Below are 27344 nucleotides of genomic sequence, written 5' to 3'. Positions count from 1 at the left end.
GAACTGGGAGAGGTTGTGAGTGCTGTAAATCGTGGTTTTCAGCGTGGTGAGAATGACTTTGGTGTCAAAGCAAATACTATTCTCTCTGCACTCAATGGTACTGGCACGATAAAGGATATCGTGGAGCTATGCAAGAAGTTTAAAGGAGATGGTGTTGTTGGATTGGACATAGCAATGAATGCAAATGACAAATCAGAAACTTATGGTGAGCTTTTTTCACTTTCATTACTGAAAAATTTACGAAGAAAAAGAAGGTATAGAAACATAATGTCTAGATTTCTTGATAGACTCTAAAGTTACTGAGACCTATTGTTAAAATAAAATTGAGAATAAAATCCAGTATAAAATAATTTCAAAACTAAAAACATAGACTTTAAAAGAGAAAAGATGTTGCTCAATGTAGATTGTGTTGGACACATATATTAGCATGAAATAAATGGTGAAAATACCTTTTCAATCAGTTGAAGTACCATTAAACCAAGAAGAGATTGGTGCTTATGAAGAGGCCAGGAAATCTGGAATTCACAGAACATTGCATGCTGGTGAAGCTGGTGGGGCTGAAATGGTACAAAGGGTATGTTACAGAATATGCTTTAATATATTTTTCTTATCACAACATTTTTCTTGGACCAATTTGAATGTACAAGATTAGAGAACTGTTGCTTGTGGCATTAGAAGAATCAATTGTCATCTTCATTAAAAAATCCTCAGAATGACAACTGTAGGGACAAAAAGATCATAATAAACCTAAATCATGACTCATGCATTAGGCACGCAAATTCTCTGTGTAGTATTCTTGAACTGTTCTTATAGATACATAAGTTAATCAGGCTGAGTTTACTTACACCAAAGTTCAGTCAGTGTAATTGTGTATGGGGCAGTCAAATGAAACTGGGATAGAGTATATTATTAACACAGCAAAGACATACTCCCTTTGTCAGAAAAGTTCCATGACAGGTTTTTTGTTATTTCTGAGTTCGCAATATTATAAGGAAAAAATGTTGTTTATATATTACCTGTTATGTGCGTGTCCTTGAAATGAGCTTGGCCATGTTTCTGTGCAAACTCATGAGATGACAGGGCTGTGCTTGGCAATACAGTGCTTGGGTTCTTTGTGCAATAGTTGTTGTGACACAGTGAATGCTGATTGTAAGCAAAGAGTGAACATTAAGTTCTGTGTTAAGCTTGGAAAAACCACTAGTGAAATGTGGACAATTATCAATCAAGTTTAAGCTGGTGAGGCACTTTCAAGAAGTCATGTTTATGAGTGGCACAAAAGTTTTCATGAAGGCAGGAATTTAGTGCAAGATGATACCAGAGCTGGTCGCTTGTCTACAGCACAAACAGATGAAGATGAGGAGCGTGTAAGGCCGTTATTACAAGAAAACCATCATGTAACCATGCAAGCGATATCAGAAGAATTTAACCTGAATCATGATGTGTATCATAAGATTTTACGCAAAGATATAGGGAAATGGAAACTTAATGCAAAACTCTGCCCTCACACACCAACAGACCAATGAAGGAAAGATGAAGAATTTCTGATGAACTACTGGATAGAGCCAGACATGATACCACATTTCTGTCAAAGATTATTGCTGGGAATGAAAGTTGATACCACCAGAATGACCTTCACATGAAGCGTCAAAGTGCTGAATGGTGGAATCCTGACTTCGAAAAAAGTCAAACAACAACTTTCAAGAACAAAGACAATGTTGATTGCATTCTCTGACAGTAAAGTATTAGCTCATCCTGAGTACACTTTCCTCCGGTTCAAACAGTGAACAAAACTCTTGAAAGAAACCAAATTCCTGAAACATTTATGATAAGCAGTTCCATGTTGCTGCCCTAATTTGTGGCATTCTCAGGACTGGTTCTTACTGCATGACAATGCGAGACCCCATACTACCTTATCTGTTACAAAGTATCTGGCCAGACATTCTGTTATTGCCATCCTATATCCACTATATTCACCTAACATCTCGCCTTGTGATTTTTCCTTGGTTCCATGCATGAAAAGCTGCTGAAGGGAAAGTTTCATCAAGATATTGCAGACATGCAACAGGCTGTAAAAAATGAGCTTACAAGCATCGCAGTTGAAAATTTCCCTGCATTCTTCCAAGACCTCCAGAAACTGTGTACAGATAGCCAAGGGGACTACTTCAATAGGAGCTAGGATCATTACTTGGTAAGCGCCATTTTCTACTTAGGAAAAAAGGTGTCGTGGAACTTTTCTGACAAAGGTAGTATGTAACACAGGTAGGTATGCATACAGAAGTGTCCTCTCTTGGGAATCACAAAGGAACAATGTGAACATTCACAGCTGTGATATTTATCTGTTAGACATGCTAAACATGAGGCCAGTGAATCATGTGTGCATCTGACCTCACTATGCAGAGTGCGAAAGACAAACAGTGAGGTGTAGTGCAGTTTTTGACTGTGAAAGGAGTGTCAGGCTGTGAAAGCCATGCTCAGATGCCTGTCATGTGTGTTGAACACAGTACATCATGTGTTCATGTATTTCTGTGGAACAAATGTTTTCCAGAAAGCATTGAAAGACAGAGGTTGGCCAGGACAGGCACATTGCGGCATTACTCCTTCTGTCATTCCTACGATAGATGCTGCTATCAGAAATGACTAATGGTCGACAGTGGAAGACATTTGGCTCATGTTGGGCACCAGTCACAGTATTGCTCACCCCTCTCATGACAGAGCACCTGAAGTTCCAGAAAGTCTGTGCACAGTGGGTTTCCCACAACCTGATGGAGCAGCAGAAGTTGAACAGAATCTCAACTTCATTGCAGCACCTGGAGTGGTATCATGATAAAGAATATCATTTTCCATCCTATGTCATGGGAGATGAGACATGATGTCATCATTTTGAGACAGAGAGCAAGTGTCATATCCAATAATGTAAGCACATGGTTTCACCCCCAAACCAAAAAATCCAAAGCCATGCACACCAGCTCTGGGAAAGTCATGATGACTTATTTCTTCGACTGCAAGAGCCTGATGATCATTGGCTTTCTGGCACACAGTATCACAATTAATGTGACAAATGGACACTTTTAAAAAATTGAAGCTCACAGTCAAGTCCAAATGCTCAAGAATTTTGATGGACGGCATCATTCTGTTTCCAAGGTTGTTTTGACTATACTGCAGAAGTATTTACACATCCTCCATACAGTCCCAATCTCTCCCCAAGTGATTTTCATATTTTTGGAGCCTTGAAGAAAGATTTTTTGATGGACAGCATCATTCTGTTTCCAAGGTTGTTTTGACTATACTGCAGAAGTATTTACACATCCTCCATACAGCCCAATCCCTCCCCAAGTGATTTTCATATTTTTGGAGCCCTGAAGAAAGATATTCATGGCTATCAATTTGCTTTGGATGAAGAAGTGCACACCCCAATACAGTCATGGTTCCATGGGCAAGCACAAACATTTTTCCATGAAAGCATTGCCCGCCTTGTCTCACAACAGGAGCAGAAATAGTGGTTTGAATTACACAAACAATATCTTGTTTGTCGCATAGTTATGTGAAATCTGCAATCTTTTACAGTTATTTTTGTAGCATGTGTCAGAATCTCATGACTCTAAACAAAGATGTTTGTACAGTCATTCCAGATACCTTGTGCTCTGACAAATATTATTCAGTGCCAACCACATAAGTGGAATAATTTATGTCAGTTTTGCCCACAAAAGCAGTCTTTAATTATATCCATTTAATGTGGAGAAAAACTTCAGTTATAAGCAGGCAATTTGATGTTATTTTAGAATGTGACTGCATAGTTCTTCTTATGGAAAACAGCCTTCTGGCATTTGAGTTTATCAGTGAGTCTCTCACTGTCAGAGATAATGTGAGCCTGTGAACCAGTGTTCTGAATTCTTCAATTCTCTGTTTCACTGTACAATCAGTGTGCAGGTACAAATGTTTCTTCTCCAAACATAGAGGAATAAAGTGGTCACCTGTTCTCAAGGGTTGCTCCCTCTCTGGCTTTACACACAAAAATGTAGAAAAAGATAGATTGCAATATAAAGGAGACACATTAAGTTGCAGACAGGCACAATCAAAAGGCACTTACACAAAGCTTTCAGCCTCAGACTTCATCAGAAAAAGAATGGTCTGTGTTTCTCTATTTTCCTTATTCTCTTTTGCTGGTGAAGGCTGTGGCTGAAAGCTTTGTGTAAGTGTCTTTTAATTGTGCCTGTCTACAACTTAACATGGCTTCTTTACTGTAAGTAGCAATCTATCTTTTCCAACATTCCTACTACATATTTAGTGTGCTACAGTTGAAAGGTATTTTGCATTGCCTCTCTATGGTATTCTACCTCATTGTTAAAAACATCCATTTTATTTTTCACATGGTAAATTATTCTCTTGTTCACTGAAGTGACATTCCATTATCTTTGATTACCTTATGTTCTTATTCTGATCACTACTGCCCACGTGCTACTAATTCACTCACTGGTCAGTGTATACTTATTATAAGTCTGTGAGCAGTTTGCTGTTTTTCTTCTGTGTTCACAGGGTATAAAGCTGCTGTAGTCACCCAACATTTTTCACGTGAGGTATATTATCCAAAGACTTGTTCACTACAAGCTTATTTAAAAATATTAGTAAAGATATGCACTTCAAAAAGTCACTGTGTTTCACCTAAATGTGTACTATCTGACCATGATACTATCTCACTTGCCCTCTCATGGCCAATATTTGAAACATGCAGTGACTTTACATTATACAGCTACAAAGGTTACTAAGGAAAATGCATCACACTGTAAATGATTTCAAGACAGTTTTGCACATATTATCAAGTAGTTCAGAATTTATGGTTAAATATCACAATAAAAATTTACAATAAGCCGCCCAAAGTACCATCATTCCCAGGTGCAATAATATTGTGGTCAACTAATAATACAACAAATATAAACAAAGAAAATGAGAAACATCTTAGTAAGAAAATTCATACCAATTCAGATAGATGTCTGAATTCCACATAAATAAATAAGTGACAGTGAGTATACCATACTTAATGGATAACTCTAGGTTGTTTCATGTGGAATGATTTGTGTTCTAGGCCCTGGATGTATACCACACAGAGCGTGTGGGGCACGGTTATCGTGTGGTTGAAAATGAAGCTATTTACAGCAGTTGTAAAGAAAAAAGAGTACATTTTGAGACCTGTCCTTGGTCAAGTTATCTTACTGGAACAGTCCCATTAGGTGTAAGGAAGCACCCAATTGTCAGGTAATATTGTTAACACTGTAACATATTAGTTTCAACTAAATTTCATAAACAGCATCAAATGTAGAAAGTTTAACATATAGCACATTTCTCAATCTGTTATGTAACTTATTAATAATCAGTTAAATGAAATTGCCATATTTTATTCCAGTCACAAGGTCTGGCTTATGAATTTTAATTCTGCCAGTGAACTGGCTTAAGATAATTTGGATAACAGTTAAAATCTGTCAAAATAATATTACAGATGGCTGTAGTATCATGTACACAAGATATAAAAGGGCAGTGTATTGATAGAGTTGTCATTTGTGCTTTTGTCATGTGAAAATGTTTCTGAAGAGATTATGGCTGCACAATGGGAATTAACAGACTTTGAATGCAGAATGGTAGTTGCAGCTACTTGCATAAGGCATTCCATTTTTGAAATCATTAGGGAATTCAATATTCTGAGATCCACAGCGTCAAGAGTGTAGCAATACCACATTTCAGGCATTACCTCTGACCATGCACAATGCAGTGGTTAACAGCCTTCATTCACGACTGAGAGTAGGGGTATTTGAGTAGAGTTGTCAATGGTAATGGACAAGCAACACTGCATGAAATAACCACAGAAGTCAATGTGGGATGTACAGTGAATGTATCCCTTAAGACAGCGTGGTGAAATTTGGCACTAATGGGCTATGGCAGCAGATGACAGATGTGAGTGCCTTTGCCAACAGTACAACATTGCCTGCAGCACCTCTCCTGGGCTCATGTCCATCTCAGTTGGCCATAGATGACTTGAAACCATGGCCTGGTCAGATGAATCCTGATTTTGTTGGTAAGAGCTGAGGGTAGTATTCGAGTGTGGCACAGACCCCACAAAGCCATGGTGCACTGTGCAAGCTGGTGATGCTCCATAGCGGTGTGGGCTGTTTTTACGTGGAATGGACTGGATTCTCTGAATGTTTAGTTACTTGGAGACCATTTGCCACCATTCGCAGCTGTCACGTTTCCAAACAATGATGGAATTTTTGTGGATGATAATGCAACATGTCACTGGGCCACAGTTGTTCACAATTGGTTTCAATGTTATGGACAGTTCGAGTGAATGATTTGGCAACCTGGATTTCTCAACATGAACCCCACTGAATATTTATAGGACATAATCAGGAGATCAGTTTGTGCATAAAATCCTTCACTAGCAATACTTTAACAATTATGGATGGCTATAGGGGCAGCATGGCTCAGCATTTCTGCAGGACACTTCTAGCGACTTGTTGAGTCCATGTCACATCAAGTTGCTTCACTACACTAAGCAAAAGGAGGTCCAACACAGTATTAGGAGATGTCACATGACTTTCACAGCAGTGAAAAAGGCAGCTGGGGGAGGGGTGGGGGGACAATGTCAGCTACAAAAGTATCCCCCTCCATCTTTCTGCATGCTTTCTTGACTGCAGCTTTTTCACCCTACTCTTTAATCAGAAAAAAATTGTAATCTTTTCTGAAAGTGGTATTGTTGCTTCAGAAAATGTCATCCCTTGCAATTAAACAATATTTTTCTCAAAGTGGAAGCCATAGTTTTGTGTATCTATTTAATATTTTTGTAAGAAATTTTTGAATATTGTAATAAAGTACACTATTGTTAAGAGTATCACAATTTTTAATGCAGTTTTAACTATGATTAGATGAAACATTCAAGAATTCACTAACTCTACATGTTAGTTTTAATCCTGGTACAAAATATGAAACTTGGGTACCATTCCCAGAATGAGATTTTCACTCTGCAGCAGAGTGTGCGCTGATATGAAACTTCCTGGCAGATTAAAACTGTGTGCCATTTCCTCCTGGAAGGAAGATTAAAATTTTTTATCCTGCCATCAACAGAGTCATTAGAGATTTTTTTCTCTTGCTAACATAACTGTGGTGGAGGTTACTCCCCATGTGCTGCTCTTTGCTGCATGAAACTCAATCTGCAAGTGAAGCTTCCTTCCTCTACTTCTCATACTTAAGACTGGCAAACTTAACAGGAAGGCCTTATATACATGATGGCTCTTCTGCAGCGAGTCATAAATTGTGGGAGGGAAAGAAAAAGTTGAGAGGGAACATTGTTTACAAGTTGGGAACATGAAATACAACAGTAAATACAAATATGTTGATATTTTTGTTATTCTACTCAGAAGTACTATTGAGTGTACCTGTAAACACAGTATGAATATAAGAGCAATCCTTCTGAAAATCACCCTAGAACAGGTGTGGCAGTGAAATGGGTGATTCCGAGAACTCCACCATTGACAAAAATTAATTCGCAAAGATATAAAAGAAATAGAACATGAATTTACAATGCTTGTAATTTAAAATTCCCATCACTCGAAAATGACATCACATAGGTTGCTGCCCTTTTGTTTCTCACATAGTTCAAGTCTTTTATGGAAGTTAAAGATCAAATTTTGCAAGATTGGCACTGGAATTCGATTAACTTCCTCCAGAATTTGAGCCTTCAGTTCCTGGATGGTGTGTGGTGGGTCATACCATAAGATCTGAGATTTAAAATGACCACAAAGGAAGGTCAGGGATATGGGAGGCCAGGAAATATCCCCATTCTTGGAAATGAGATGGCCAGGATATTTATTAATGGGATCCCGCAAGATATGGCATGTTGCCCCGTCTTGTTGGAAGGATGTGTTTGCAGTTAAATGATGATTAGCAAACTGCCACACTAACAAATGGTTCAACATGTGAACATAAAATTCTATATTTTTTGCATCAACAGCATTGCTCCTTCCTTTTTTTATATTAAGAAAAAGAGGAAGAAGAAGGCCCTATAATTTCACACAATGATCCACTGCACCACACTACCACTTTTTGATTGTGAAATGGCATTTTATGAAGCATTTCAGGATTTTCATATGACCAGTATCTAAAGTTTGGCTTGTTAACAAAACCTGACACATTAAATATTGCTTTATCACTCCTGATTAGATAGTTGCACAGCCCTAGGTTATCATTCATGAGCTCCAACAATTCCCCACAAAAGCATTGTTTCTTTGGTATGTCATCCACATTCAGTTTGTGCACTATCTGAATTTTGTATCATTGGTACTGCAGTTCCTTGTGCAATATTCACTATACACTGTGATCTAATATGATAAGTTGCAGTGCATGCTTGTGTGCAGAACTGTACATGGGCAGGGAAGGGGGAAGAGGGTTGTTGGATTCTGTGCTTACAATGTGATGAGATTGATTGGTCAGGACTTGTAAGTGGGCATCCAAGGCTACCGTTAAATGACAGAATGGGAAATTAGGTAGAAAAAAGAGAATGCATTTCAGTGTACGGTATACAAAGGGCACACCTAGGGTTGGAAGTCACCATGTGTAGGCCAGTCCAGGAGGACTAACAACTAAATAAGTGGATAAGGGAAGGGAAGGTGGTTGATGTTAATTGATGTTGGTGGCCAGTCATGAAAGGTAGAGGCGGAGGCTCTGCCTCCCAAGAAAGACATCTGTTCTGGTCAAGGTCTGGATCACAAAAGAGAGAGCAACTGTGTTCTGCACTGCAGAATCCTTCAGGATTCACATACGTGACCTGTATCCCACACACATTGGCTAAAACTGATGGTGTGAATTCAAAAAAAAAATCAAATGGCTCTGAGCACTATGGGACTCAACTGCTGAGGTCATTAGTCCCCTAGAACTTAGAACTAGTTAAACCTAACTAACCTAAGGACATCACAAACATCCATGCCCGAGGCAGGATTCGAACCTGCGACCGTAGCGGTCTTGCGGTTCCAGACTGCAGCGCCTTTAACCGCACGGCCACTTCGGCTGGCCGGGTGTGAATTCACTAGCAGTTTCAGCAGAGAGATAAATGTGTCTCTTGTCAACAGCTGTAACTAGACAGAACTGCATTGTTTCTGAAAGGCAGGCAACTTGTGACACATAGTCACAGCTGAAGCTGCTCTGGGAGAAAACTTGTTAAGATTTTTCTGAGCTTTTGAAATAAATTTTTTAAACCAATTCCCTAAAATATTCTTTGACTGGCTGCCACCCTGGCTGTAGCGATCTTCCACTCTTCCAATATTCTTCTTGTGTGCAGACACATTTTGCACTTCCACACTTCTCTTCCACATCATGTCACCTGTTTTCTCAAAGTTCTGTACCCTCAGTTTGGTAGCATGTGCTGATGGGCCTGGGTCATGATGTGCGAGATTATAATGAGCACAAAATACATGCTGTGCTGTCGCCTAGGTGTTGTGGTTTTTGTAAAATGCCTTCCAAGCAACAGTGCATTGTTTACTGGTCCATGATGTCAGTGAGATCAGAGTCAATGACAAAGGTTTGTTGTCCAGATGGTACTGTTCCCATTTTTTGATACCTAATACAACATATTATCTCTGTACTTGCCAAATAACCTGTTTCACTACTGTGTCTGTCACATTTTCAGCATAGCATATGAACTTAGCTCTTTCTTTCTTGGTGACAGTGGATTCCTTAAGAAAATTCTGCACATCCTCAATGAAACACATTATGAATATGTAATTTTTGAATGTAACCTCACCTTCCTCCTCACTTTTCTCTGTTTGGTTGTACTGCCAGTGATAAGGGAAATCACCACGCCCCACAACTCATTTTTTCTATGTAGTCAAGTTCAGATTGATTGTATGGCACTTGATTAACTCTAAATTATCACTTTTGTACAGGAACCTGAGACTGAAATATTGTTTCTTCTAACCATAGAGGGATTTCTTCTTTCCTTGTATTAAAATTAGATGTTGTCTCCTTTTATAAATACTAACTAAATCGATGCATGATGAAGATGACTTATCCTTCTCTAAACTATGTAATAAGTCAACAACTTGTCTGTCTCTATGTGTGTAAACAATGCCTCTATTTTTGATAACTGACAGAGTTAACAGAAAGAAATATTAACTTTGCACTTTAATGAAGCTATATTCTGATAATCCTGCACAGTAACAGGTCTGTTTCCTTTATCAACTCGCACTTTCATATTGCCCATGTTCCTCAAATCCTATTTCCCTGCCCTCAGTATTTGAGAGGGGGGAGAGGGGGGCTAAGATTGGTAAGCAATTTCTTCAGCACAACTTTGCAGCAACTACTGTGGATCTGTTTGTAGACTCACATACAAACTGTGTGGAGGAAAACTTCCCAGGAACACTTATGCGACACTGCCATAAACAAGAGCAAATGTTGTGTGTCACTATCAGGAAGCAGGAATAGCACCTCTTTGTGATGGTCTATGCCATAAACTTGAACATAGTTAAAACAAGCTTATTCTTTAATTTTTTTTTTTTGCAAATTTTTAATGTGAAAAATAAGGCGAATCACAAGGACTGCAGAGTCTTGTCATATGGCTAATCAAGGATATTATATAAGGGAAAGATTGCTGCTCACCACATAGAGAAAAGCGATGAATAGCAGATGGGCACATCTAAAGATGAAGTCCTTTGTCTGTAGTCCCACTGTGATGAGTAGCAATCTCAGCTGGGGGTATGTAGTGGAGGTACAATAAGAGGCAAGGGGTGAGAATGAGGAAAAATATCAGGGCAGGGCAGGGGAAGATGCTGTAGTGCTGCCTGTGGGAGCTTGCAGGGACATGGTGAGGATAGTATTATGCATGTGAGCTAGGAAGATAGAAGGTGTGTGTGAGGCTAGAGTGGAATGAGGGGAGAGATAGTGGCAAGTGGAGGAGAGGGACTAGTGAAGGTTGAGGTCAGAAAGGTTATGGAAATGCAGGATATGTGGCAGATAAAGCTCCCACCTGCACAATTCAGAAAGCCGGTGCTGGTGGGAAGAATCCAGATAGCACAGGCAATTAAGCAGTTATTGAAGTCAGGCATATATGAAGTCTGTTCAAAAAATTCCAGATCATTCATAATTACGTGCCGATGGTGTGTTGGAGAGAAATGCAGTTGGCATCCTGGCACACACCTGTGTTTAATGTGTAACTGCCAGGAGTTTCATTGTTGTATGTTTGTTAGTTCTTTTTCAGTGCTGTATTGAGTAGAACGTTGCGTTGCAAAGTTTGTGAATTTCAAGAGGGCAGAGTTAGAGCAGCAATGTATCTGCATTAAATTTTCTGTGAAACTCAAGAAAACTATTACAGAGACACACTAAATGATGCAGGAAGCCTACAGTGATGAGTGCTTAAGCCATACTCAGTGTTACAAATTGTTCACACTGTTTAAAAATGGCCAGACAGAAGTTGAAGATGATCCTCTTTCAGGGCGCCCTTCAATGTCTACTGAAGATGCTCATCTCAGGAACAGCACCAAAATTGTGCATGCCAATTGAAGACTGTTGTCCGAGAGATTTCAGAAGAATGTAACATTTCAGTTGGATCACATCATGAAATCCTGCACAGCATTTTGGAATGCATCATGTTGCCACCAAGTTCATCCAATGGCTCATGAGTCAAGACCAGAAAGATCTTTGCCTCATAATCTGTGAAGAGCTTTTGGATCACACAAATGAGAATGAGATGTTCCTTAAAAGAATCACAGCTGGTGATGAGATGTGGGTCTACAGTTATGATGTTGAGACCAAGATTCAGTCTTCACAGTGTGTCGGGAAAGATTCTCCGAGACCAAAAAAAGCTTGTCAGGTCAGGTCAAATGTCAATAGCATGCTGATTATTGTCTTAGACTTTGAAGGTTTAGTTCATCATGAATTTCTGCCACAGGGGAAAAACTGTTAATCAATGCTACTACTGGTACATGTTGTGAACCCTGCGAGAAAATGTGAGAAGGAAACAACCTGAAATTGGTGAGACAATTCATAGCTCTTGCATCACAGTAATGCACCCACACATTCATCACTGTTGATGTATGACTATTGCACAAGAAACGAAATCACTGTGCTGTCTCATCCTCTGTGCTCTCCAGACCTGGCCCCTGCAGCCTTTTTTTTTATTTCCAAAGTTGAAAACCCCATTGAAAGGAAAAAGATTTGCAACGATAGACAAGATAAAAGAAAATTTGCAGATGGTGCTTTGAGTGATCCAGCAAGAGACATATCAAGACTGCTTCCGGAAGTGGAAATGATGTTGGGAGTGGTGTATCAATTATGCAGAGAATGTTTCGAAGGAGATCAAGCACAATAAGGAAAGGCAAGTCTAGAAATTTTTTTTGAACAGACTTTATAGTGTTGCATAGCCTGCTGAGCAACCGGGTGATCTAACTGTCTATTGACCACAGTTTGGTGGTGGCCATTAATGCGGACACACACTTTGTTAGTGATCATGCCCACATAAAATGCCACACAGTTGTTGCAGCTAAGTTTTCAAACTACGTGACTGTTTTCACAAGAGAGCCTGCCATTCATGGGGTGGGAAATGCCTGTTAGAGGACTGGAATAGGTTGTAGAGTGGGAGGATATATGAGACAGCCTGAATTTTCCAATTGTTTGAGTTTTAGAGGATCAATATGCCACAGCCTTTTACTAATCCATGCAGAGTTGTGGATGTACATTATGGTTAGCCTTCAATTAACTTGTCTGAAAATGAATTTTCGTCTTACAAAGTGATATTAATTGTTTCCTAACACAATGGCAAGAAATGCATTGGAAAATAAAAACATCTACATCACATAGTTTGATACCAGGTTGGTTGCTATAAGTTGGAGACCAGAAGCAACAGGCAATAAACTGAGTACCCTTAAATAAATTTCAAAATCTGATTAGGGATATGTGCGCCAATAATGTCTTTCTGAGAAGAGGAGGCAAGTTTGAAAGATAAGAAACTGCCTATGTACATTTTTAAATAAAAATATTTCATTTCTACATCTACATCTACACCCACACCATAAGGAGCATGACAGAGGGTACGTCCCATTGTACCAGTTATTAGGGTTTATTCCTGTTCCATTCATGTATGGAGCAGGGGAAGAATGATTGTCTGAAAGCCTCTGTGTGTGCAGTAATTGTGGAAAGAATGATTGTCTGAAAGCCTCTGTGTGTGCAGTAATTATTCTAAACTTATCCTCACAATCCCTATGTAAGCAATATGTATTGGGTTGTAGTATATCCCTAGAATAATCATTTAAAGCTGGTTCTTAAAACATTGTTAATCAACTTTCTCAGGGTAGTTTAATCTGTCTTCAAAACTCTGCAAGTTCAGTTCCTTCAGTATCTCTCTGACACTCTCCCATGGATCAAACAAACCTGTGCCCATTTGTGCAGCCCTTCTTTGTATACATTCAGCATCCCCTGTTAGCCCTGTCTGGTATGGGTCTCACACACTTGAGCAATTTCACACAACTGCTGTTATGATTTCATGAAGCAACTTCGGAGATCAGTCTTTTTTTGATAAATGGTCTAGCCTTTTTTTGAAAAGACAATAAAGCATTCTTTGATTCCACTGTTTACATCAACTCTTTCTGACATGCCAGATAGATAGAAGATAGTTTTGACAAATTCACAGAGGCAGAAGATAGTTTTGATAAATTCACAAAGCAGTCTATTTCTTCATAACTGGCACTTTCACATGTTTTCTAAAAACTACTATAAACATTATGTTCACTTTTATTCCATGTTATACAAATAATTTATATCATAAACCTAAACTGGCTACTAATAAGTAATATATGTTTCAGTTTCAAATGGATTATATAGTGCAGGATTGTGAGTTAATGTATATATGATGGCCAAAATTTTTAGTAGCGTATTATTTATTATTTCCAGATTTGCTGAAGATGGTGTTAATTTCTCTCTCAACTCTGATGATCCCACACTAACCGGAAGAACGCTAAGAGATGACTATGCTCTTGCAGCTAGTTGGGGCCTTACTGAGGCCCACGCTATTCGTGCAGTAAGTTAAGCCAGTGATATTATTAGAATTATTATTTTATTTTGGCAGTTGTCTTTCTTGTTTATGGACATTATGTGGTATAAAAGCTTATTATCATCTTAACAACTTCACTGATGTTCAAGACAAAGATACAAACAAAGGTACTTGCACTGGGAAGCCATAAAGGGAAACAAATTTCATTGTTTGTTTTCAGAATAAGGGACACTGTCTTTTCAGCTAATAAAACAAAAGCAGTGTCTAAAGGATAGATTTCCCATTTTGAAAATGAAGTAGTGAGCAGCAGATAATAGCACAAACTAAGAGATGCTTACTTAACCTTTTGAGAGATTGTACAAATTCAAAGTGAGAAGTAACATGTTTGTAACTGATGCCACTGTACAACTTGGTTTCTAGACTGAGCAGCATGGGTAGGGAGGAAATGAGTGAGGAAAGGTGGGAGGGATGGAGAAAGAGTGGATCAGAGAGTGGAACATTAATGAAGGTTGCAGGGTAGGCCAAGCAAAAGTGCAAAAAGCAAGAGGAATAGCTCCCTTACAGAAGTCACATAAGAGGTGACAATGTTGATGTTGCTTGGGAGGAGAACAATGTGAATGGGAATCATCTGTATCTACATCTACAGGAATACTCTGCAAATCACACTTAAGTGCCTGGCATAGTGTTCATCAAACCATCTTCACAATAATTTTCTATTATTCCACTCTCAAATAGCATACATAAAAAAATAAACACCTATATCTTTTTGAGTGAGATATGATTTCTATTATTTTATTATGATGATAAACATGTAAGAAATTAGTTTCAGCAAATAAGATAAATAGTAAAAAACACAAGTTGAACAATGAATGGGAAAATTAGATATGTTCAGACTCAATTATAGGGAGGAATGGAAAACAGAACTTATAATGGATGCATAGAGCCATGTAACTCAGAAGGGGAGATAATGAGCATACAGTGTTAAAAGACAATTCACACTTTCAAATTTCAGAAGTGCTGGTACTGAGAGGAGGGTTGTACAGGATGAATCAGAAACAGCTGTTGAAAGAAATCGTGTTGTTTTGAGTGACCTGCTCTAACTTCTATCAGCTTTTCTCTTACCCTTGGTAAAAATAAGAAAGAAAAATAATGACTATATGGATTCCCTATTTCTTGCCATCTCCTCCTCCCACACTTTCCTGAATTTTGTGAGCAAATGCCTATGCCTCCTTACTTCTTGCTTTATTTAATCATCAAACAGTACCTTTCCCACTCTTCTTATTCTTCTCAGCCTATATAAGCACACATTCCACAGTTTTGTTTGGGTATTTTAACCACTTTGTCTTAAAGGTTAATTGTTGTCTGTCCTCTCTCACTATTTATATTCATCAAGTAGTTTTCATTATGGTAATAACATACATAATAAAATTTTGAAAAGAGTACTGGTAAAAAACATAGACAAAAGAACACACATACTGAAGCAGCAAGTTTATGACAAGTTATCTGTAGGCTGGACAACAATACTTGCAATTTAAAATGGAGTGCTGCTTCAGTTCAGCCATTCCAATGTGTTGCATACTCAGTGCACAGCCTCAGCCAACCAGTACCCCTTTTTCTATTCCAGGCTTCGCAGGCATATACCAGGGACAGACTTATCAGAATTTTTGTAAGCAAATGAACTTAAGAACATACTGTTAGCTGCTTCTCTACAGAAGGGAGCTATACTCACCCTTAAAATACTGATGCTACTGCTAGCTCCCTTACAGTGATTTATCTTCTCTTGCAGCATTTTCAGCCGACCTAGTAACGATTAGCTACTTCCATTGTCTGGAACACTGTTATTCCTTTGTACAATACTACATGTCACTGCCAGATGTCTAAGTCAACTACCATTAGTGCAACACTGAGTTGTATAATCATTGCCATTCTATTTAGTGTGACATAAAGAACTAACAAAGAAAGGCTAGATGTGGAGTCTACTGAATGTACTGTAGTGGTTGCTCAACACTTCTGTAAAATGATGCACTGACATTTCACTGGCCATTTCTTCCAATAACTAATAATCCATCCTTACTCTCACATTTTGTGTCTTTTCATTCATTTTGCTGGAAGTTCCTGTTTCTGTTCCTTCCTCCTCTAGATTATTTTTTTAAAAAATTGTACCAGTTCCTTACTGTTTCTAACTATATGTGTTTGTTAGTCTGATACACCATTTATTCTTGTGTCAACTTTTAATGAGACACTCTTCTTCAATAACACTTAATATTCTTACAGAAAAAGTTACACTATTTAAAAATATTCATACATATGTGCATCAGTCTGTTGACATATGAACACACAGCAGTGAAATGTCTGTCTGTTTCAGAATTTAAATGCAGCCCATGCATGCTTTCTGCCAGATAATGAGAAAGCCCAGCTAATTAAGAAGATCTACAAAGAACTAAACATAAGTGACTAAATTATATTTAAAATGTTGTTGGTAACTTCTGATATATTAACTTTAATAATTAATTATGTAAAGTGGAATTACCACACTGGATTGGAATCACATTGCTTGACATTGATACAATGACTTGCTTCCCCTTTCTTCTTTTCTTTTCCAGTGCTTCACTTCTCAAAAAAATAACAGATTGTTCCAGAAGAGGAAAAATTAAAATAAAATAATTAAGTGAGTAAAGACAGTTTCATAAAATAACAGTTTTGAGCAACTGTAGGATAGGAACATATGTTAAGAATGTCAGCTACATGGTGCTTGGTTGTTTTTGTGAATAATACCGCCTAGATCCTAGATTGTTTAATGTGTTTTGATTTATTATTACATTTTAACTACTGCACCATTTCAGACTAGGTTTTATTGCAACTGACTCTAAAAAAAAATGGAAATGATTGTATGGCATTGTTGGCCGGGAGGCCCCATTCGGGGGAGTTCGGCCGCTGTATTGCAAGTCCTTTTTAGGTGATGCCACATCAGCGACTTGCGAGTCAATGACAATGAAAATGATGATGAAGGACACACAACACCCAGTCCCCAGCCAGGAATCGAACCCAAGCCCCCTGCGTGGTAGGTCGTAACGCTACTACTACGCTACAGAGGCAGACTGCAACTGACTCTAACTTTGTTTTATATGTTATGGATCTGATCACGGCTGTAGCTAAAACACATTATAATAAATGGAAGTACATTAAATGAACTAGATGATATTATTCACTAAATCATTTGTGGAACTTATTGCCTTTAGTAACAAGTGAGTGGCTGTCTTTACTCATTCAATTGTTCATATCTTGTTTAGGATTTTCCCTTACCATATTGAAAGGAAAATGTTACTCATTTCTCATAAAATGCCAGTAGTCACTTATAAATGCACATGTACAACATATCATAGATGTTACATATAAGGAATAAATTGTAAGTGCAGAGAACTCATACTAATACTGGGAAAAAATAAAAACTTGAGATTTCATGATGCCTTACAATGGTGCCTGAATTTTGTAGAGCATCAGTAAGAATGGTGAATTAGTTTTCCCAAAAAAGGAAATAGCAGGAAAGAATTAGTCTTCAAATCTGAACTAATTCTGTTACATAAATATCAAATTTTATGTTCTCAAAGCACTAGCAGTACACAAATAAAAACTGTAAAATAAACCTCTATTGTTTCTTTCAAGTTCTGCTGTCTCCTGATACTAACCAATCAAAAGTTTCATAAAAATGATTGACCTAGCGTTTAGAGTCAAAGAATGTTTGGACATGTCTGTGAAGGTGCACAGAATTTTTCAACTTCTCCATGTGGAACATTTTACAAATGGCAACAGGGAAATTTTACGATGTATATATTCATATGCAACACTTTCAAGAAATTTGTGTTTGAATTCCAAGTGTCAGTGACACAACTAGCAAATTTCTGAAACATTTCGTTTCAGTTTCTTAAGGCTTAAAACTACCCTTATAACAAGAGTGTGTGTCAAAACTTCCTGGCAGGTTAAAACTGTGTGCCAGACTGAGACTCAAACTTGGGACCTTTGCCTTTGCAGGAGAGCTTCTGTGATGTCGGGAATGTAGGAGATGAGGTACCGGTTGAACTGAAGCTGTGAGGATGGGTTGTGAGTCGTGCTCGGGTAGCTGTCAGTAGGACACTTGCCCGTAAAAGGCAAAGGTCCTGAGTTCGAGTCTCAGTCCGGCACAAAGTTTTAATTTGCCAGGAAGTTTCATATCAGTGCACACTCTGCTGCAGAGTGTAAATTTCATTCTGGAAGAGTTTGTGTTAAATGAAGGAGATGCTGACTGGAATGAGGCACAGTCTTTTGTCTTCAGAACTCAGTAGCATTCTACAGAAATGTAGACAACATAAGGTAAGAAATCAAGCATTTTCTTTCCATTGCTTCATCAAAGGAAGATGACAAATGACACCCAGGTATACCCTATTTAAATAAATAGTGTTATGTCTCGTGTATCTGTTCTCATTGCCACATATTTGTGTGGGGCTCTGCAAGCTGATAAACTCCAGCAGTCACGCAAACAGAGGTAATCACTGCATGCCTGCAATCCAAGGGGTCATGGAAGATGCTGATCCCTCTGAGGAATTTTCATAGAGTCACCTACAAAAGAAAAATTTATTTACACAATCAACAAAACATTCATTATCTGCAAAGTCAGTTAATGCTAGCCATGTGTTCTGTAAGATCACGTGTTAATGTGATTTGCATGCTGGAAAGGTGACGCTTATTGACTCAAGGTGACATATTCATTTAGCCTTCAAATGATACAAATTACAAAATGGATTAGGAATCTTATAAAGAGATATGTTGATACAAAATGACATTCTTCTATGTGGATGTGTTATCATGTTACTGAGCAAAACTGGCAAATTTGAATTATCCGTATGTAGAACATTATTTAAGGTATATCACAAGGCATCCAGAGAGAGCCCGAGCTTATGCTTTTGGTTGACACAGCTATAGCTAACAGGTCTTGATACTGCTGCATTATCAGCTTCAACATCCTATAGTTACAGCAATAGTAGAGAAATTGAAGAACCCCAATATCACAAATCCAAATAAGTAAAAACTGTGGAGCTGTAAGCAGAAATTCCCAACACAGGCACGCTAAATCATTTGAGTGTGTGTAGTTGATGTTACTGTATTCATTATGGCTAAACAGCTTTAGAATCATGTTCTCAAAATGGAAAATATGGTGAGGAAATTTCATTACACACCTTGTGAAGTTTTACAGCATTTGACACACATGGAAAGCTACTCGATTGTCCTGAAAGTGCTCTGTCAAGATGCTTCATGTTATAATGGGCTCTCTTGCTATTGCTGTACCATTTTCCTGCCAACTTCAGTTAAGGATTCTGAGATCACTCTTCCTTGGGCAGAAGTCCTGTTTCTACAATTTAACATGACACACTTCTATCCTTCTACCTTGAAGTTATTTATATTTGTGAATGTTAGCTCAAAATGCAAAACAATATTCCCGCTCAGTCTTCAAAGGAAGCTTATACTTCTTTTGCTCCAAGTTGTCATTATTCCATGTCATACTACCTCTCTCTCTCTCTCTCTCTTTTTGTATTTCTGGACTTAAACTGTTTTGCTCAAAGAAGAGTAAAATATAAGTAACATGGAAGTGTCTATTTTGTAGCAGGTCAGGGTTTAGTGAAAGTATACACTGAGCATCAGTGACAGAGGGGAGCAAAGGTCATTGTTTTGAAGTGACACTTTGTGGGCGGTGGGGTGGGCTCTTTCCTTGGCTCACTGGGTAAGGTGTGAATGAAACACTGAGGGTTCCACTAACAGTTACTTATTGAGACATAAGACCCTTTAAACAAACACAGTGATACACTGTGTTTTAACTTGGTTAATTTCTCATGCCTGTGGAGTGGCAGAGTTGAAGCGTGCAGATTCCAGTGACAGCTTATGCGATGATGGCTCGTGTTGCTGTGTCACGCCAATGGTGTATACGTCCCTCAGTAATGTGCCTGTGACTCTCTGTGGTGGCGGCACAGCCCTCTACTTGTGAGTTCACTTGTAGCGTTATTAATAAGTACCTATGGTGTGGCGCGGAGTGCTCCATCCCAGAATCAAACCGTGACCCTCAGGTTCGGTGCCTTCTGCTGGAGTTCATCAACCCCTAGGTTCACAGGTGACCCATTTGGTGAGGCCACAGTTCCTTCGTCCTCACCAGCCGCCTGGGTAAATGCCACGCGAACTTCATCCTGTTAACATCTGGAATGGTATCTTCTGCATTGACCTTTGGCACAGTACCAATCTCTTCTTCTGTTGAACAGCGTAGTGGTTAAATCGTTGTAGCGAAATATGACATCCACTGAATAACCATCGGCCCATCTGTCCAGGTGACGTTTCTTTGTGTCTTCTTTCTCCCCTCGAAGGACCTCCTCAAAGGACCATCTCATGCCCATTTGTCAGAGGTATTTATTCAGCATTTTTGCCAATGTCACAAAGTTTCTACAGAGATGACTGACTCTTTGGTCATTGATCTATGCTTTTCATGTTGAGCAGAAATGTGACTAATGTGGACACACATGCCAGCTTTCCATTGTTTTACCACTATGCTGGCATGGTTGGGCATTGGCCTGTTGTCCTCTTCTGCGTCGCCAGATATGTCACAAATGTAAGTTCAGTATGCTGACAATTTCTGGAGGATTGTCCACTGATGTGCAAACCGTGCTGGCCATTGCTCTCCTTGGAAGCATTGCCCAGCTGCTTGGTCGTTGATCTGTCGAAATGCTGTCTGCTGCTGTGCAAACTCTGCTGGTCATCGGCCTTCTCACATTGGGCAAAAATGTCACCAGTGTCACACATGTGCTGGCTTTCCTTGTTTGACTGCTGCTGCTTCCAAATATTGTGGCTTAACATGTCAAAGTCTCTAAGATGTTTACTTAACCTATAATAAGTCTTTACATATTTTTCTGCTTTGAACAACCGTAAATAACACATAATTATTATACACCTTACAATTTCAAGGAATTTAGTGAGGATCAAGCAAAATTACTTTATATTTTCCTACAAACTGATAAATTATTGTTACTCTGTGTGGCCATGATTTCGTAGTTCCATTAGAGCTAGGTTCTGTATGATATCAAGTCTGAAACTCTCTCTCTCTCTCTCTCTCTCTTTTCACAAGCTGCAACATGGTCGCAAATTGAACAGTGACCTGAATATAAAATAAATTTCCTTTACTTCACAGCTATGGTCACAAATTTTTTGTCATCAGACTATCGGTTTTGGTCTATAATGACAATCTTCAGATCTGGAGTAAAATATGGGAAAAACACAAATACACTAGCAGATTGTCTACAGCTTAAAACAATAAAATATACCCAATGAAAAGTATTACTGACATACATGTGCATTTGTGCACTTTTAATATGAAGAGGCATACCTGTTTTATAAAAACATGTCCTAAAATATTGGAGCCATAGTGGCATTGTCAAATGCTAAACACAAAATCAGATCAGCACCATCAAATGTATATAAATAATAGTATATAGAAGAATCATCTTGTCAGCAGCACTACTGTTCAAAACAAACTGCCATGCAGTAGCCACAAACTGTTTGTTTTGCAGGTTCACCAGATGTCACTACTGTAGGCATGCACATATTCTTCAATGATTGATTGTATGATGTAAAATAAAAGGGGATACAATCAGTAAAGTCTGTAACCAACTTATAAGGCCTACGAGAAATAAAGAAGCCCAATGAATGAAAACAGACTGCCTCATGCAGTCGGTGCCCTCTGTTAGTGCAGACTGCATTAGCTTAGGGTTTTTCTGTAAATGTCATGCACACTTACAGCAGGCTAAAGAAATGTATAGCAAACAGCAGACAAACACACACTCACATATAATGTGGAACCAGTAAATAAAGAACTAAAACCATTCCTATGACATTCAGTGGCAAAATGTCCCTGCAAATAGAAAAATGTTTTAGGAAGTCTGATCTTAGTTGTGGCTTTCAGGTTAACAACAACCTAAAACTAAAAGAATTAATGACAAATTTAATGGAGTATACAGGATTGATTGCAGTAACTTTGACAATATTATATTGTGTACCTTACATATTTACTTCGTTTTCGTACATTGTGCGAATAACTCTAATGTTTTCTTGTTCCTTCTCTGTTCATATAATATACTTCATTAACTAGATAATCTTGCTCAAGCTCTAGTACAGGGTTTTATCATTCTTTTCTTGGGATGGTATGACACAGGGTATGTGGAGTCCTCTGGCTGTCATGTACCTCTAACCACTTCTCATCTATGTGGCATTCTGGCGTTAGCGCTAACAGAGGGAACTGATTATGTGAGGCAGTCTGTTTTCGTTCATTGGGCTTCTTTAGCTATTTCTTTGTAATTTTTATATTATTCTGTGTACTTGGAAAGCTGTTTAGTATTTATGCCATTATCTACAAAATTGCAACTTCAGTGTATGTCTATTACTGTCTTTTAACTTTTTCCTTTTTAACAATCTAACTTTTGTCGTGTTTTATTTCATTGTCTTTTTATTACTATAATGCCTCTTATGCATTATAAGCTAGTTACAGACTTTACTGGTTGTATCCCCTTTTATTTTACATCATACAATTGATCATTGAAGAATATGTGTATGCCTACAGTAGTGACATCTGGTGAACTTGCAACACAAACAGTTTGTGGCTATGGTATGGCAATTTGCTTTGAACAATAGTGCAGCTGACAAGATGACTCTTGTATATACTATTACTTATACATATTTGATGATGTTGGTGCTGATTTTGTGTTTAGAATTTGACAATGCCACTATGGCTCAAGTATATTAGGACATGTTTTTATAAAACAGGTATGCCTTTTCATATTTAAAGTGTACAAATGCACATGTATGTCAGTAATACTTTTCATTATGGTATGTTTCATTGTTTTAAGCTGTAGACAATCTGCTAGTGTACTTGCATTTTTCCCATATTTTGCTGCAGATCTGAACATGGTCATTATTGACCAAAACCAATAGTCTGATGACAAAAAATTTGTGACAATAGATGTGAAGTAAAGGAAATTTACACTATATCTCTCTCCTTAATAGTTAATCAAGTACACACAGGTGGAATACTGTGTTTGCTGTCATCCAAAGAGCTGAATTCTTTTTGAATTATTTACATTCCGAGAAGGGGAAAAATTCAACATTCTCACTACAGATCTTTTTTTGGTATGGTCATCCCACTTTGCTCAGTGTGTACATACAACTTGCTTCTCTCCAGATAATGAACAATGGGCACAGTGTTGCACTTCACTAGACTTTGCTTTTCAGCGCAGCATGGCAACTTTGATGTTTGAGAATGAGTCAGGCTGGTGTAAAAGTGCCTTTTTGGTTTGTCATGCTTATCACTTTTTTCATTGTATAAAAATTTCACTAACTACAGAAGCATGTTTAACTGGATGAAACATATGTCACTATACCTTTCATATATTTTAAGTTTCAGCAACAATTGTGTTATTTAACACAAAAATTGCAATCAATTACATGAGGATTTGTTAATATTGTGGCTATATTCAGAAATTTTTTAACTTAATAATAACTTTTTCACATTTATATGATGCAATTTGTAAAATATATTAAATTAGTCTTCAAATTATTAGCTCACTACTTGTATAAAACTGACAGAGTGACAGGAAAAAAAGGATGATGAGAAACAAAACAGCATCTTAAAAACCATGATGAAAGAATAAATTACAGGTTCTGTTTCAAGCAAAGAATGGGAAAAATAGGTGTGAACTGGGGAAATTTTTCAGCTGAAAGTCTAAACCAAGTGAATTTTTGTAGCTTCGTCCTTTGTGAGTCGATCAGGTACATCATCTACCCAGCACCCCCTGCAAGGGGGAGACAGTCAAAATCAGGATGAAAGAAACATAAAAAATGCATTATCAAACAAAAATATAGCTAAAATAAAGCTAAAATGCATGTGCATGGTCTTCCCTACTATTGTCATCTTCAACAAAAAATTTGTAGGAATATTGATCATAAAACCAACATTTCAGTCACTTACAACAGTGGCAAAAACATTAGTTTTTTAACCACATGACAACACAACACTCTGTTGAAGACCACTAGCAACTGCAACCAAAACCCTGATTTTATAAACAGCTTGGCAACCTGCTCTTTCAGAAATTTTTCACTGAAGATAACTTGATTGTCATCACCCACTATAAAAATGTATTAAATGATATACCTTGTAGAGATCACAGAATGAGCACATACCAACCAAAGATATGTTGACTTGTCCAGATACTGCTGCAACTGAAAACTGATATAGGAAGACACAAACTGATGCTTTTGAATGGTAGATAGGGTAGAAAGGGTGCTTAAGTATTGGAAGTAAAATTAGAATCATCTTAAGTTGCTGGAACAATTGAAGAATTAAGAATTCTCTTCAGGAAGGTAGGGAAAGATGTAGTAAACCTGGGTAAAGTCTACATCTACACCTACACATACACCTATACTTGGCAAACCACCGTGAGTTATGTGGCGGAGGGTATGTCCCATTGAACCAGTTATTAGGATTTCTTCTTGTTCTGTTCACATGTGATGTGTGGGAAACATGATTGTTCGAATGTGCATGCAGTGATTATTGTAATCTTATTCTCATGATCCCTATGTGAGTGATACGTAGGGGATTATAGTATATTCCTAGAGTCACCATTTAAAGCCAGTACTTGAAACTTTTTTAATAGTATTTCTCAGGATAATTTATGTCTGTCTTCAAGAGTCTCCCAGGTCAGTTTCTTCAATATCTCTGTGACACTCTCCCATGGATTAAACAAACCTGTGACCATTCATGCTGCCCTTCTCTCTATATGCTCAATATCCCCTTTTAGTCCTGTTTGGTATGGGTCCCACACACTTGAGCAATATTCTAGGAAGGGTCAAATGAGTGACCTGAAAGCAATCTCTTTTGTAGACTGATTACACTTCCCTGGTATTCTACCAATAAATCAAAGTCTACAACCTGCTTGACCCACAACTTAACTTATGTGATCATTCCATTTTATACCCCTACATAGTGTTGCACCCAGGTATTTGTGTGAGCTGGCCAATTCCGAAAGTGACTTATTGATATTATATGATAGTACATTTTTTTGTTTTGTGAAGTACACAATTTTTCATTTCTGAAGAGTAAGTTGCCAATCTTTGCACCACTTTTAAATGCTATCAAGATCTGACTGAATATTTATGCAGCTTCTTTCAGATAGTACTTCATTATAGATGTCTGCCATAATCTGCAAGAAGGGGAAGAGAAAATGACATGAAACTTCCCTGGGGTACACCTGAAGTGCCTTCTATGTCTGATGATGTCTCTCCATCCAAGATAACAAGCTGTTTCTTCCCTACCAAAAAGTTCTCCATCCAGTCACAATTTTCACTTGATACCCCACATAATTGATCTTTTGACAATAAGTGTAGATGTAGTACTGAGTAAAATGCTTTTTGTAAGTCAAGAAATTTTGCTTTACCTGGTTGCTTTGATCCAAAGTTTTAAGTACGTCATTTGAGAAAAGTGCGAGTTGGGTTTCACATAACCGATGTTTTCGGAATCCATACTGGTTGGTGTTGAGGAGGTCATTCTGTTGAAGATACCTCAATATGTTTGAGCTCAGAATATGTTCTAAGATTGTACAACAAATTGACGTCAAGGCTATCAGATGGTAGTTCTGTGGATCACTTCTACTACCTTTCTTGTAGACAGATGTGGCCTGTGCTAAGCACAGTCACATGTTGTTTAAATTTAACTTACAGAATATCTGAAGTAATTATGAAACGTGTGTATGAAGTTAAGTAAGTCATACAAATCAACACAGTATACCTTTACACAAGAAAATGTGAAAAGCAACATTTAAATTAGGAAAAGAGAAAAATCTCTGGTGTAATTTTCATACAATATAGTTGATGGGAAATATTGATATATTTGTAGTAAAGCTTCGTAAAATAAATTTTATAATTTTGATTACTTGTAATTCACCACCAGATAACTTTAACCAGTCCCATATACTACAAAAAAATCTGTAGTCACCCTAACAGTGATTTCCTCAGTAGAAGTAGATTTAGTTACACAAATAAGTAGCAGTAGTAGTAGTGGTGGTTGTTGTTGTGGTCTTCAGTCTGAAGACTCGTTTGACACACCTCTTCGAAGACTGGTTTTTTCAATTCAATTCAATTCAATTCAATTTTTATTATCACATAACATGCCTTATACAATCAAAGATTGTGACATAGGTGACTTGTCAGTTTTACACTATATATAACAATACTAAAAATAGACAATAAACTAATAATATACATGGTGTAACATCTTCAAAGAGGTATTTTAATTACAATTATAATGCATTGTTACCATTCATGAAATCTTCTACACTATAGTAACATTTATCTTTCAGATATTTTTCCAGGTCTCTTTTGGTACCTTTTACATTTGGGTCATCCATATCTTTCCATATTTTATTTACAAATTTCATGCCCATATAGTATGGGGTTTTTTCATATGATTTTAAACGGTGGGTAGGTAACATGTAGCTCGTTCTATGTCTAGTATCATATTGATGCAAGAAGAAGCTGCCCTCAAAAAGTTGTGGGTTTCTTTTCGTGTAAGTGAGAGTTTCATAGATGTATATGCTTGGAATGCTCATTAGATCCAGTTTTACAAATAAAGGTTTGCAGTGTTGCTTTGGTTTTGCTCCCACCATTGCTCGGAGGATTCTTTTTTGTAGTCTAAAAGCTCTAAGTAAATTTGTTTTTTCAGACCCCCAGAAAATTATACTATACCTAATGACTGAAACAAAATATGCATTATATACAGTTTTTCTTACAGCTAAATCAGTAATACTATACAAGATATTCATAATATATACAAGGCTATTCAGTTGACCCAGTATGTTGTCCACATGGCGACTCCATAACAGGTTTTTATTGACTAACACGCCAAGGAATTTGACACAGTCTGCAGTCTCTAATTTTTTGTCCATATACCTTATTTCACTTATAGACTGTGCAGATTGTTTTGTGGTAAAATGAACAATTTCTGTTTTTGTAAAATTTAATGTCAAGTTATTGTTTTTGACCCATGCCTCCACTTCCCCAAGTGTTTGTTCAATATGACGAATTAGGTCTACCTCATTTTTACAACAGACTACAGCTGTTGAGTCATCTGCATAGAGGATAGTATCAGACTGGACCTGACATGGCATATCATTAATAAAATATAGAAAAAGCAGTGGCCCTAATATTGAACCTTGTGGAAACCTAATTGAGTGTTTTTCCAGCCAGAGAGAAATTTCTTGCCGTTGAT

At 37.7% G+C, this 27344-nt stretch overlaps 1 protein-coding gene across 1 annotated transcript in view; it reads left to right on the top strand.

The window, feature by feature from the left end:
• The window catches only part of LOC126236422 (adenosine deaminase-like), a 105719-nt gene extending 88056 nt beyond the window's left edge, over positions 1-17663 (top strand). The window contains exons 5-9 of the mRNA XM_049945725.1: positions 2-205; positions 462-574; positions 5081-5250; positions 13921-14047; positions 16386-17663. Coding sequence (XP_049801682.1) covers positions 2-205; positions 462-574; positions 5081-5250; positions 13921-14047; positions 16386-16478 — 707 coding nt within the window. The 3' untranslated portion in view covers positions 16479-17663. The remainder of the gene's footprint in view (position 1; positions 206-461; positions 575-5080; positions 5251-13920; positions 14048-16385) is intronic.
• The last annotated feature ends 9681 nt before the right edge of the window (positions 17664-27344 follow it).

This window comes from Schistocerca nitens, chromosome 2, assembly GCF_023898315.1.
Source record: "Schistocerca nitens isolate TAMUIC-IGC-003100 chromosome 2, iqSchNite1.1, whole genome shotgun sequence".
Classification (NCBI taxonomy): domain Eukaryota; kingdom Metazoa; phylum Arthropoda; class Insecta; order Orthoptera; family Acrididae; genus Schistocerca; species Schistocerca nitens.
The sequence above is the reverse complement of the archived record's forward strand: the minus strand, read 5'-3'. Positions and strand labels throughout refer to the sequence as shown.